Source organism: Melanostigma gelatinosum, assembly GCF_949748355.1.
Source record: "Melanostigma gelatinosum genome assembly, chromosome: 4".
Lineage (NCBI taxonomy): Eukaryota > Metazoa > Chordata > Actinopteri > Perciformes > Zoarcidae > Melanostigma > Melanostigma gelatinosum.
The window spans coordinates 2,075,739-2,089,389 of NC_136637.1; the positions used below are offsets into that span (position 1 = coordinate 2,075,739).

The 13,651-nt window shown below is 42.4% G+C and overlaps 3 protein-coding genes across 3 annotated transcripts in view; all 3 read left to right on the plus strand.

Annotated features, from left to right (window-relative positions):
* Window positions 1-258: 258 nt before the first annotated feature.
* mrpl55 (mitochondrial ribosomal protein L55) lies at window positions 259-2,342 on the plus strand. The gene is made up of 3 exons (XM_079267203.1): window positions 259-377; window positions 727-919; window positions 1,888-2,342. The coding sequence occupies exons 1-3, from the start codon at window positions 322-324 to the stop codon at window positions 2,035-2,037; spliced, it is 399 nt and encodes a 132-aa protein (XP_079123329.1). The 5' UTR covers window positions 259-321; the 3' UTR covers window positions 2,038-2,342.
* Window positions 2,343-2,778: 436 nt separating this feature from the next.
* Window positions 2,779-6,989, plus strand: ndufa11 (NADH:ubiquinone oxidoreductase subunit A11). Its single transcript, XM_079267202.1, has 4 exons — window positions 2,779-2,872; window positions 4,036-4,128; window positions 4,966-5,088; window positions 6,808-6,989. The coding sequence occupies exons 1-4, from the start codon at window positions 2,794-2,796 to the stop codon at window positions 6,918-6,920; spliced, it is 408 nt and encodes a 135-aa protein (XP_079123328.1). The 5' UTR covers window positions 2,779-2,793; the 3' UTR covers window positions 6,921-6,989.
* A 629-nt stretch (window positions 6,990-7,618) lies between these two features.
* The window catches only part of ctns (cystinosin, lysosomal cystine transporter), a 20,619-nt gene continuing 14,586 nt past the window's right edge, over window positions 7,619-13,651 (plus strand). The window contains exon 1 of the mRNA XM_079267200.1: window positions 7,619-7,696. The gene's annotated coding sequence lies outside the window, so the exon portion shown is untranslated. The remainder of the gene's footprint in view (window positions 7,697-13,651) is intronic.

Below are 13,651 nucleotides of genomic sequence, written 5' to 3' on the forward strand. Positions count from 1 at the left end.
ATAAAGAACAACAACAATGACAATGGAATGGTAATGGTGCAAAACAAAAGTACCAGAGAGCGCAGTACCGAGGCTGCCATCGGCGCCGTCTTGTTGACAGTGCACATTAACAATAACCTCAAACGCATACTTGGTCAACAAAGCTGATTCGTCAGCAAAGCAAGAGCCGCTTCAGTGCTCCGCATATACGAGATGCACAGTGTGTTCGAACTGCATGCTCCGGTCCAGAAGGTGGCGGTATGTACCTCACTGGTTGCAGCCCACCATTAAACCAAAAGAAGAAGTTTGCCCTTCGCGTTAAGTGCTTCCTGTCACAGCTATATGGTCGCAAACATGTTTTTATTGAGGCTGTGTACACCACAGAACATTTTATCACGGTAAGACTCGCAGAATACTGCTTGAAAATGTACGTTTGTCAAAGTAGAGTTAGTTGGTAGAACTCTTGTTCGTTTACTGTTAAACATTGAAGGAATGAATGGAGGAGGGTCACATCATATTCAGCCACACTCAGATAACAAGGTAGCAAACGTGTCACGTGACGGTAAACGGACGTTTATTCCTTCGGCTTGTTAACAGTGGTAAGTTAGCCTAACCTTATATATTTGTGTGTGTGTGTGTGTGTGTGTGTGTGTGTGTGTGTGTGTGTGTGTGTGTGTGTGTGTGTGTGTGTGTGTGTGTGTGTGTGTGTGTGTGTGTGTGTGTGTGTGTGTGTGATGTTACGGGCAGGTGTGTCTGCCCTGTGTTCGCCCGTCCACACGGTGCGGGGCTCCACACGCAGACTTCCCAGCTCAGCTCCAACAGGACGTCCGTGGTGCGCTGTGGCCGCCAGAAGTACGAGAGACTGTACCCGGTGATGCTGGTCCGAGAGGACGGGTCCACCGTCAACATCCGGTACAGAGAACCCAGACGCATCCTCATGGTCAGTACTCTCCGCTCTGTTTGCTGTACCGTTCGAAACAACACGGGCCTCATTCCACTGACCGGACAGCTGTATAGAAACATGTTCTCACAATGTTAAGGACTCCTCCACATGTCGTTTAAAGGGCTGATGGTGATAGAAAACGGTAGGTAAGGGTTCAACATGACTGTGTTTCATGTTAGAAATATCTGTTTGTACTTGCTACTGTTTTATTATTTATGAGCAGTAATCCAATAACAATACAAATTGTCATGTTTCATCTCAATTTAAATAAACCTAATAAACACAAAGTACACCACTTCTCACAGACATACACTAATCCGTATCGACACAACCACTGTGTCTGATATGCTGACGCTGTGTGCGACTCGTTACTGGTCTAGAATACGATACGGTTGGGTGCAAGTTTTGACGACGCTAGCCGTGGGCATACCGGGTAGACGGTGGATAGTCCTGTCACGTGGCATATACGTCAATAAGAATCGGTGCCTGTGAGCGGTAGATGCCAGTAGAACATAGTGACGTACTGTTTGTAAGCACCATGAGCCAGAAAAACATCAGCGTAACCACAAACAGAGACGCATGCCACAAACAGAGACGCATGCCACTGGAACAGAAGTAGCACGTCATCAAACACTTTGGGTTTGATGACGGGTTGAGGGTTGATGGGTTGAGGTCAGTTATAGTTTTCAAGCCAAAGCTGAGGACATAGTGATGTCATCAGGGTTATTTTCTCAGACTCACAGAGGACATTATGAAGCGGTTTTCACTTTTTGAGACTTATGATATGCAAATACATATTTTCACAACCCTACTCTGTTAATACTGACAACTAGCAGACCCACATCCTAGCCTCCTTGCTCAAGAGAAGAAGGTACACTGGTCCCATAGCATAAGGGTTCCTGAGTATGTTTATTCATATTTCATGTTTTGTAAGTTTATTCATGTTTCTTTGTTTGTTTTGAAAGATGCCGGTCAATCTGTCCACGCTGTCTGAAGAGGAGCGTCGAGCCAGACAGAAAAAGAGAGAAGTGAAGAAGACGAAAAAGCAGACAGCAGTCCAGTATGAAGATGACTTCAAAGTCGACAAATACAGCCACTTCTGGAAGAAGAAATGACTTCTACGTGAAAGTAGAGGCTGACTGCTGCAGCGTCCGTAAAGATCTAACTTTCACTTCCATTTGTGCATCTACGGGATGTTTTAATTTGGTTGTTTTCATGCCAAAAAAGTGGTTCCTCCAAAAGGTTAAATCGCGGTTCCTGAGACCAGACCACGGACATTTGTATGGCAGGGTGACTGCCTATACACACCATGTGTAGCAGGCGCTGAGTGCTATGGCTCTGTTACTGTCCTTGAAGCGTCAATAACCTGCTAACAATGGAATAAGAGACAATGTTGAGTTAATAAAGTGGTTTAAAGATGGGTATCTGTGTGGTCAATTTTGAAAAAGCGCACAAAGTTGTTGTTGCACCAGCGTTGTTTTGGTCAGTGCACAGTTTAAGGAGATATTTGCTGAATTTGCCAAAAATTCATTGAAAAATCTGATTAGAATTGCTGACTGCACTTTTAAGGCTCTTGTGTAGATAGTAGCCCACTGCTGTGATAATAGTAAAACAGGAAACACCATTACAATACTAAAGGTATGTTGGTAGCAGAAGTGGTGGCGTCCTTGTTACAGTCATTTAATTCAGTACTTAACGGATGAAACGGTTGAGCACGGGTTTGTTTTCCCTTCTGCTTTAGCGCCAGTGCTTCACCCTCCGTTCCAGTAGGTGGCGGTGGTGCACCGTAGACTTGTCAGCGGCCGAAAACTTACGATGAATACATCTCGCGAGAATTTAACTCCTTCGATTGCGTCCTTGCTAAATCCAAAATGGGGTACTGGGACCTACCAGAGGGCACAGGCTGTGTTGAAAAAACATGGATCACAACCAAACTAGCCACCGCTTTGGGTAAATAGCAGCATTGATACAACGAGCGCGGGCAACGCCTGCTGGAGATGAGGGTGTCGCGCTGAGCCGGCAAAGATAACTGCGTTATCTAGCGTGAATGTGCTAGCTAATGCTAATGCTAACAGGACTGCTATGAAGCGAGCTGCGTTCAGGTTATTATGCAGCTCTATGATAAATGAAGCGTGGAGTTCACTGCGGAGGTCAACGTATGTATTCTGATGAGTTTCTGTCGGCTGAGCTGACCCCTGTTATCGTGTAGAATAACTTGTATGCGTTACTGGTTTGTTAGATAGTTTGACATCTGAGGTTACGTTAACTATTGGACGTAACTGACTGATCAGGGTGATTGATAGACTCAAAAGAACCGCTCAGTAAGCACGTATGGACCCTGTTTAATGAAGGTGATGCGTTCACTGTCTCCTCTCCTAATGCGGAAAGTAGAATAGTGTTTGGAAACACTTCTGATTAACCTATTAAACACTAGCCCTATTTTTAGGCCTCTAAATCTCCTCTTTACGGACAGTGCATGTACTCATTATTTTACTGTTGCATGATGCACAAGAACATCCACATTTAATACAGCACTTCAAAAGTTGTACAAATGTCATAATAATATGCAGTCAGGAACTTTTAGTGCACACATTGTTCGTTTTTTCCACTTGCTTTCAGAAATCTACTTGCCCAAAGTCATTTGTACTTGCCCCTAGCAGTTATAAAATAACAACAAACACTAGAGTTAATTTTGATGTTAAATCTTTATTTATGGACATAAATCTGAACTTGCATCCGCCAATGCCATGCAACTAAAATCCTGTTACGAGTATTTTTTACCACTTGCTAGTTGCTAAATTGACTAGCCCAACCTGGCATTGCACTTCTCTCAAACTGAGTTTTTAGAATTGTTACTGTCAGCACTTTGTCCTTTCGACGTGATTGGACAACACACACACCACATGATGCTCATTGTTGTGGATGGACTTTTATCCAGACTGTAAACTCTTAACGTGTAGATATTACTACACATGTATAACAGCGTTCTATACTCACTACGGACAAAGTCCAGTTTGACTCTGAGCCCATTGTCAGCTTAAAGTAGAATTCTGACTTTTTTGTTGATTTTCAGTTTGTTCATGTTGTGTGTGTTTCTCTGTGTGTATCTTCAGGCCTGGTTGGTTCAGCCTACCACATCGTGGCCTTCCAGCCTGATTCTGCATTGGCGGCGCTACAGAGGGCGACCAACGCCACGGTCACCATGGGTAAATATTCATATTGTCGTGCATCATTATGTAAGACCAATCAATATTACTGTATTCTGCTTCCAAACACATGATGCAGTGACGAGCTTTCCTGCTGGTCATGGAGTCATTCACCTATTTGTGTTCTTCTGATTGCATCATTTAACTTAAAGACCATCCATCACTGATGATCACCTGCCACCACCATAGAAAGGGTTTCCCTCATATTATGAAATAAGATGTTATTTTCTACATATATTTAACTTCAGAGGTGGCATTTGAGGCAAAACTTCATCTCATAGCCTGCTTGAGGCACTTCACATAGTGAGGGCGGGGCTGGTGCTATTTTATCAGCCACTGACCTTAAACGGTAGAATAATGATGAATATCATCAGCCTAGGGTTGTTATGTCGTACGTTAATCCAGAAGTATATAAACTGTATGTGAAGGTTACTCACTGCTGCCACTGTGGTAGCATGTTATCATAACCAGTGCGGTCGATTTTAAAGCTACTAAAAGCACTTTTAAGCAGAATTTTCATTTAAAAGGAAATCAAGTTTGTCATCAACCTTTGTCTTTGTTAACTGTGTAGTTAGTGTTTGAAGAACAATGCTTTATATCAGAACAGGGACCAAAGCATTCAGAACAATGCAGAGCTGCTGCGTTATCCTAAAGTACATTCTGAAAGGATGCATTCAACCCTTATTGTTTCACTTCTAATCCAAAGTAATCCAAAGTGTCCAAAGTGCACAGATGAGTCCCAGTCATGTGACCCAAACACGGGGTCTCCATGTGCTGTTCTTTGGCCCACACGTACGGTATGAAACAGCTGATATGGGTCCGTCTGTGTCGTTCCAGCCTCCATGGGAGCAATTTTCAGCATGGTCACTTGTCTGAGTGCTCAGGCCCGTGAAGCCCCAGATGACCCACTGAACTACTTCATCGGGGGCTGTGCCTCTGGGATCTTCCTCGGAGCCAGAAGTAAGTATCAGGTTTCCATTCAGCTAAAGCTCTGTGCGCTGCTTTGTTCTTCGAACCGCCACAAAGACATAGACCAACCTCCACAATGCAGAAAAGAGATTGTGATTAACTATAACTCATATCTCATATTCATGGTCCACTTTATACAAGCCCTGAAAAGACAAAAGTCAAGTATTAAATGCAAAATAAAGACACACAGGTTTAAGATCCTGGAAACAATCTGACTTTGCTGGAACATATGTTTCGAAAGTAGATTTGTTAGCCTTCCTGTTTCTAGAGCATCTAGAAGTGAATCGGTCTTCTTTGTATGTACATTGTGCTTTTATCAGTCAACGATTTGCGACAGTCACGTGATCACACACGGCAAGTTACAAGGATTCCGAGGTGCAGCGTCACTACGGCGACTATGACCTCAGCTTAACTCTGCTACCTCCCAACCTCTGGAAGTAGGGCTGGGCGATAAATCGATTTAATCGATTAATTCGAATGTGTGCTTTAAGGCGATGTGTTTTATTGAAAATCGAGAAAATCGCCCCCACTCCTCCCCCCCGTTGGGTTCCCGTAGTAGAGTGCGCGCGCATTGTTTACAAACGAAAACAATGGCGGCCAGCAGTGAAGCTCTCGTTCTTAAGAGAGGGAAGAATGTGTCTTCGGTGGTCTGGAAATGGTTCGGGTTCATGTCATCTGACACCGAACAAACAGCACCACGATGTAAGGTCTGTCTAAAAGCTATTGCTACAAAATCAAGCAGCACAACAAATTTAATGCAGCACCTCAAACAGAGGCATGCCGCCGAGTGGGAGAAGCGTTGCGCCCTGAGCAGGGAGCAGGACCGCGGGAGCACAAGCGATGCCGTCTTCCTGGCAAAAAATATTTAGAAAAAACATGCACTACTGTTTAATACTGTTGGTTATGTTGTGAATGCACTTGATTTTGTTTACATGCACTTATTTACTGTGCAAAATATGTTATGTTGATGTTAGATCAGATGTTGCACTTTTGAAAATGTGAATGTTAAAGGGTCACATACATTTTATTTCATGCTGTGTTTGTATCAGTGTATTCAGTTAGAAAAGCTTAGTGTAAAAAGTTACATTTGCACAGTTGTTTACAATGGAAGGCTACTATTTAATGCCATTTAATGTTATGTTTAATTTAATTTTATATTTAAATGATTCAGGGAAACAAAAGAGTGACCAAATACTTTTTGTATACTACAGGCACATTTCTACAATGTTCAGGTTTTGTTTGCACTTTATTTTTATCAACCTACGAGGGAAAATCATCACAAAATAAAATAAAAAAATGTTTTCAACAGCTTCTGTCATCTGCAAAAATTTGTGGGGGAAAAAATCGATTTAAATCGTGAATCGGATTTTTTGTAAAAAAATCGGAGATTTTTTTTTTAGGCCATATCGCCCAGCCCTATCTGGAAGTCATCATTGAGGATGTTGTAGCTGAAGTTATGAGTTGTGCCTTTACTTATGAAGGTGATAGAAGAATTACACAGAGGCTTCAAAGTCTGAACCATGAAGGCAAACTGTTACTTGCTCCCACATAGTCAGCAGCAGCAGAGCTGTTTTCTACATGTCAACATCATGTTTATGCTTGTTGAACAGGTGTATTGGTACATTTTTGGCGTTCTACTTGCAAAGGTTTTAGTGCATGTACGTACAGTCTAACGGCAGCCATATTGTGTGTGTGTGTCCCTCCCTCCAGCCCACAGTGCTATGACCGGTACAACGGCGTGTCTGGGTCTGGGCACACTGGCCTTCTTCACTAAAGTCGGTAAGATGGAGGGATGGAGGGTAGCTGGACCCCCCAAACTATGAGGAGGATGGCTGTACATTTAACCGTGTGTTGTAAAAAGAGTTCATGTAATAAAGTTCTTGTGAGATAAAGTCTTGAGTCTGTTGCGTCGTAGTTTGGGGACGTCAGTGAAAAGAATGTAGAGAGATCCCTTCCAATAATGTGTCTTACATTTAATGATACATTGTGACTTTGGCTATATTCACCATTGATTTCAATTAATTAAATGAATAATTAGAATGAATGTGAAATGGATCCATGTGTTTCCCCTTTAAATATTCCTCATATCACCCACACATTTATTGAAAACGGTGTTTTTGTATTTCTGTTATGAACAGCCAGCGATGTGTTTTTTATTATTTATTGATTGGTTATTATCATGAGTGATCTTTAGCAATGTATTGGTCGATCTTTGTTTTCATTCACACGGTGAAGTTGGCCACTATGAGTGGGACATGCTGAACTGCACTATTCACCTCACACGGCCGGGTTCTAGCATGTATGTGTGTCCTGTATGGGTTCTGGGGCAGAACAAGAAGTGATGAAATATCGGTAAGTATTCTACAGTGGAGGGAAAGAAAAGGAATCAAACGCGTGACGTCGAGAGCGACATCCAGGATGGAGATGGCGCAGTAACGGTCTAACTCCAGAGGGTGGCAGCAGTGCACCGTAAGGGATGCGGGCTGCCGTAAATCACCAACGAAGAAGAACAAAGCCGAAGCCCGACTGGAATGAGGAAGAAAACAGACTCAAACGCGTCTTGTGACCTGCTGATGAGCAAGCAGCCCACTCAGCCGGCGTAAGTCTCTTTCTGTTTACTGGTCTAGATAAATGTATGGGTTCAAACATTGAGCTCGTTTAGTCCACATGTTACTGTCGTATGTGTCTTAGGTCGGACAAACCAAATGATTCGATTCCATTCAATGTATTTTTGTAAAGCCCAAAATCACACATTGTCCTCAGAGGGCTTTTCAGTGTGTACACGTCCTCTGTCCCGGGACCCTCACATCGGAACAGGAAGACTGATGTGTTCATCAGGGCAAGTGTGTAGACAGCAGCTGTTCTCACGATCGGTCACATCTGGACTGTGCTTCCGCCATTGGAGTAATTTTTTTTACCTTTGTAAAAAAGAAAAGGCTTTGTATGATGATGCTTTGTGCATCAGACGTTTTATTTTTCATGTACTTGGTTCACATTATCTGTTGTCTCGGTCCACACTGGATCGGTCTTATCTTACTGCGGTCAGGTCAGCAGACACTCGGATCTCACCCTCCAGCAGACTATGAAATTTCAGTGCGCCTATATTCGGGAAAGATTAACGTGAGACATCCGGTTTCCAAAATAAGATGTCAACTAAACCTATATATAAATTGTATAATGTGGAAATAAGATAAAATGAATTATATTAACATTAAGTAAAAAAAACACCTGCATCTCGTGAGTTAAAGGGAAAATACAACAAATTGTGCGTGTATATATACATACATCAGTCATTGTCTGGAATTATTGAGAAAATACTTTTTTACAACACTTCAAATGTTCAGTTATCAGATATTTTCTCGGTACAAATGTACGACTTTTACTTTGAAATATCTTTTAATCGGTACAGTAAAAATGTCTGATATTCTCTATGGGGTGGAGTCATTGTTTGGAATTATTGAGAAAATACTTTTTATAACTCTTCAAATATTCAAAAATTACCTGTTTCTCGTAGAAATGTAGGACATTTACTTTTTATAGCAACTAGTCATTGTGCGGAATTATTGGGGAAAATATTTTTATAGCACCTTCAAAATTTCAGAAATTTGCAATTTGAAGGTACAAATTCAGTTTAGAGGTTTTACTTGGTAAAATATCTTAATTGGTAAGGCAAGGCAAGTTTATTTGTATAGCACATTTCAACAACAAGGTAATTCAAAGTGCTTCACATAAAACCATTGAAAGCATCAAAACATAAGGCAAAAGAAAAGGAGATTTAACATTCATTAAAACATTAAAAAACAGTGCAAGAAATAAAATGCAGTAGTAAAATGCAGGAAATTGATTAATATATATAATTGAATGTGGTTGAATTAAAGGCAGCAGCAAACAGAAAAGTCTTCAATCTTGATTTAAATGAGCTGAGGGTCTCAGCAGACCTGCAGCTTTCTGGGACTTTGTTCCAGATATGTGGAGCAGAAAAACTGAACGCTGCTTCTCCATGTTTAGTTCTGACTCTGGGAACAGATAGTAGACCGGTCCCAGACGACCTGAGGGGTCGGGATGGTTCATAAGGTAGCAGCAGATCAGAGATGTATTTTGGTCCCAAACCATTCAGTGCTTTGTAAACCAACAGCAGGATTTTAAATTAAATTCTTTGTTGGACAGGAAGCCAGTGCAAAGACCTCAGAACTGGAGTGATGTGATCCACCCTCCTGGTCTTAGTGAGGACTCGAGCTGCAGCGTTCTGAATCAGCTGCAGCTTTCTGACGGACTTTTTACAGAGACCTGTAAACACACCGTTACAGTAGTCCAGTCTGCTGAAGATAAATGCGTGGACAAGTTTTTCCAAATCCTGTTGAGACATAAGTCCTCTAATCCTTGATATATTCTTCAGGTGATAGTAGGCTGATTTTGTAATTGTCTTGATATGGCTGTTCAGGTTGAGGTCTGAATCCATAACTACACCTAGATTTCTGGCTTGGTTTGTGGGTTTTAACATCAGTGACTGAAGCTGAGCGGTGATTTTCAATTGTTCGTCCTTGGTAACGAAAACAATTACTTCTGTTTTATCTTTGTTTAATTGAAGAAAATTCTGGCACATCCAGTTGTTGGTTTGTTCAATGCAGTTACCCAGCCCTTGTATGGGATTATAGTCCCCTGGTGACATAGTTATGTAGATTTGTGTGTCGTCTGCATAATTATGATAACACACTTTGTTGTTTTCCATAATCTGAGCTAGTGGAAGCATGTAGATGTTGAACAGAAGAGGCCCCAGTATTGAACCTTGGGGAACACCACATGTCATTTTAGTCAGCTCTGATGTGTAATCAGCTACAGACACAAAGTATTCTCGGTCCTTCAAGTAGGATTCAAACCAGTTAAGTGCTGTGCCAGAGAGTCCCACCCAGATGTTTAGTCTTTCTAGGACTTTGGCATGGTCGACCGTGTCGAATGCAGCACTGAGATCTAGTAAGACTAAGACTGAACTTCTGCCATTGTCTATGTTTAAGTGGATGTCGTTGAAAACCTTAACAAGAGCAGTTTCAGTGCTGTGGTGCTGTCGAAAGCCTGACTGGAAAACATCAACGCAGTTATTTACGGCCAAGAAGCTGTTGGAAAACTGGTCAGCTGTTGGAAAACCGCTTTTTCAATTATTTTACTCAAAAATGGGAGGTTTGATATTTGCCTATAATTTTTCATCGTTGCGGAGTCTAAACTAGCCTTCTTTAGGAGCGGTTTAATAACTGCAGTTTTTAGGGCTTGTGGGAAGACACCTGAGAGAAGGGATGTGTTTACAATATGTAAGAGATCAGTGGTCATGCAGTTTGAAATATTTTTGCAAAAGTGTGTTGGTAGAATATCCAAGCAGCAGGAGGATGACTTCAGATGTTGTATAATGTCTTCTAGGCTTCTACGGTCGATTGAATGAAATTGTGTCATGATATTTGAATGGATGTTATTCAGAGATCGGGACAACACATATCCTGTGGTTGATGTGGAGGCACTGACTGCTTGTCTAATTTTCTGAATTTTGTCAGTAAAAAAGGAGGCAAATTGATTGCATGCCCAGGTGGATTGGAGCTCAGCAGCTACCGACACTGGAGGGTTTGTTAGCCTGTCGACGGTAGCAAATAAGGCGCGTGTATTGGTCTTGTTTTTGGTTATGATGTCAGAGAAGAATGACTGCCTTGCATTTCTAAGTTCCAAATTATAATTGCGAAGTCTCTCTTTATAGATGTCACAGTGAACCTGGAGATTAGTTTTTCGCCACCTGCGCTCAGCTTTCCGACACTCGTTTCTCTATTCTGACCAGCGTAGCATTTCTCCAAGGAGATCTTTGCTTACCCGAGACAACCTTCACTTTAGTGCAATGGCATCAATAATATTTTTAACTTTAAAATTGAAGCCATCTATTCTACAAGCTCATTGACTGAGATGCAGAGAGGGCTGGTGTGGAGGAGAACTTGTGAATAAATAGTTCACTGGTGTTTTCAGAGATGTAACGCTTTGTCACAACCTTGGTTTGGACATTTGTGTGCAAGGAGATTGCACTCTCAAAGAAAACACAGAAATGATCAGAGAGTGCAACATCAGTCACAGCAACCTTGTAAATGTTTACACCTTTGGTGATGATTAGGTCCAGAGTGTACCCCCTGTTGTGGGTGGGTCCTGTCACATGCTGAGTCAGATCATAGTTATCAAGGACACCACATAGTTCTATAGACTCTGTCCTGGGGATTATCAACATGGATATTAAAATCACCAACAATAACAACACAGTCAAAATCAATACAGATTACAGACAGCAGTTCAGTAAACTCATCAAAGAAGGTTGCACAGTATTTAGGCGGTCTGTAAATGTTTAGGAATAAAGCTTGAGTGGAATTCAGAGCCACATATTCAAAATAACTAAAATGACCAAAGGACATCTGCTTTCATTGAAGAGAATCATTAAATAAAATAGCAACTCCACCTGCTTTCTTATGTGCTCTTGTTTCACTCATGAAACTGAAGTTGGGAGGTGTTGATTCAATAAGAACAGCTGCACTGTTATCTTGATTTAACCAAGTTTCAGTTCAAAACAAAATGTCCAGTTTGTGCCCAACAATAAAATCATTGATTAAAAATGTTTTTCCTGACAGAGACCTGACATTTAATAAAGCTAAGTTTAATGTGGTTAAAGCTTTCTTTGCCCAATTTATTTGGACAGGCTGACGAGGAATGTATGCTAAGTTTGATAAGTTTGCATGTTTACTATTGTTTCTTCGCAGCCTCACCTTTCTTTTTCTATGAACTTGCAGGACAGGAATTGAAACGGCTAGCTGCATACAGGGCCCCGACGTTTCCTGGAGAGAGTCATTGGTGTCATTAGCCTTGTAGCCTGGACCCAGAAGATATCAATTGTGGTACCGTTGAGGAGTGGGGAGAGGAGTGTGTTTGGTTCCAGCAATGACCAGCTTTTCCATGTGGTCAGTGAACTCCAGGTGGGGGGAGGATGGGGAGAGTGTGAGAGAGGATTGCGATCCAAAGTATGGACCCGAAATAGAAGTAGGTGCTGGGGAGGGAGGTAAAGACTCCTCGTCTGGGAAGGGTGTGGAAAGTGGGAGATCGGAGGCGGTCTCTGATGATGAGGTTGGAGACTCCTCCTTTTGACTGTCGTTAGGCGGGGGCATCCTTCCCGTAAGGTCTCCATGGCGATGCTGTGTGGTTATCTCTTGTTTAGACTCCTCTTGTATCTTGTCCTTGGCAGTAGGGACAGACGAGTGACGCAGGGAGAAAAACAGGTTCGAGGTAAACAGTTTAACCCCTGACGTGTTCAGGCAAACTCCATGCGCTGCAAAAAGATCCCAGAAAAGGTAGAAATTGTTGATAAAATGTACTGAATGGTCAGCACATGCAGTTGACAGCCATCTGTTCAGTGCAAACAGCCTGCTGAATCCTTCATCTCCTCCTCTGACTGGTGGAAGAGGGCCACTGATGAACACCTCAGCCTTGACAGAGCTGACTGTGTTTAACAGATCAATAAAGTCTCGCTTTAGAACTTCAGACTGTTGTTTCACAATATCACAGCTTCCTGTATGCACGATGATGTTTTTCGCTGTGGGATAGTCAGCCACGATGTCCAGGAATTTGTCTCTCATGTCAGAGACCATATCTTTCGGAAAGCAGAGTATTTTGGTGTTCTTGCTGCACAGTTTTCTGACATCTTTTACAGCATAGTCACCAACAATCAGAGTCTCAGGCCCAGTCACTAGCTTTGCCTGCGGCCTTTTACTCTCACATTGACTCTCAGTTCTTACCCTGCTTTGAGGAGATAGCTGCTTATCCAGGTCATCAGATGGAGATTTATGATCCTGCGACAATGGAGCAAATCTGTTTTGAAGTTGTAGGCTTGGTTGTTGTGGAGGTGTTTTGCAGGTTTTACTTTTCTTAGCTGTCCTTGGCTTTGTCCGTCTGGGTGCAGGGGTTGAGGAGGAGTTCTGCCCGTGTGCTAGTGCAGGCCAGCCGGTCGCATCACAAATCTCAGGGCGCTGGGCTCTGCCTGTTAGTCGTCCTCCCACATATTTTCTCTTCGGCTTTGCACTGAGAGCGTTCCAGGGAGGACTACCATTTGAAGATTCATTATCTGCTCTCTCCTCCTGTTTCTTGGTAGGCCTGGTTATGCTAGTTAGCTGTGTCTTAGCTTGCATTTGTCCAGTGTTTTGAGTCCATGGTAGAGTGGTATCATTCCCACACAGTCCATTTACTTCCGCGTTTACTTCTAGTCGGTAGATTTTTGTTTCCAAGACTGCAATCTTCTGTAGGAGTTTGTAGTAGTCATCCGTGGAGAAGGGAGGCATCTTGCTGCTACTTAGCTTTAACTTAGCTGCTAGTTAGCAGTAGCCAACAATCCAAATAGCTCGACGACTTTCTGGAATTGTCTTCACTCAAACGTTGAAGAGTGATATATGTGATCTATCTGGCAAATTGAAGCAAGAAAATGCAAGCAGAGGCAAGAGCAAGCAGCAAAGCGACTGCACTCTCTCATCAACGTCGAAGTCTCATGACTGGT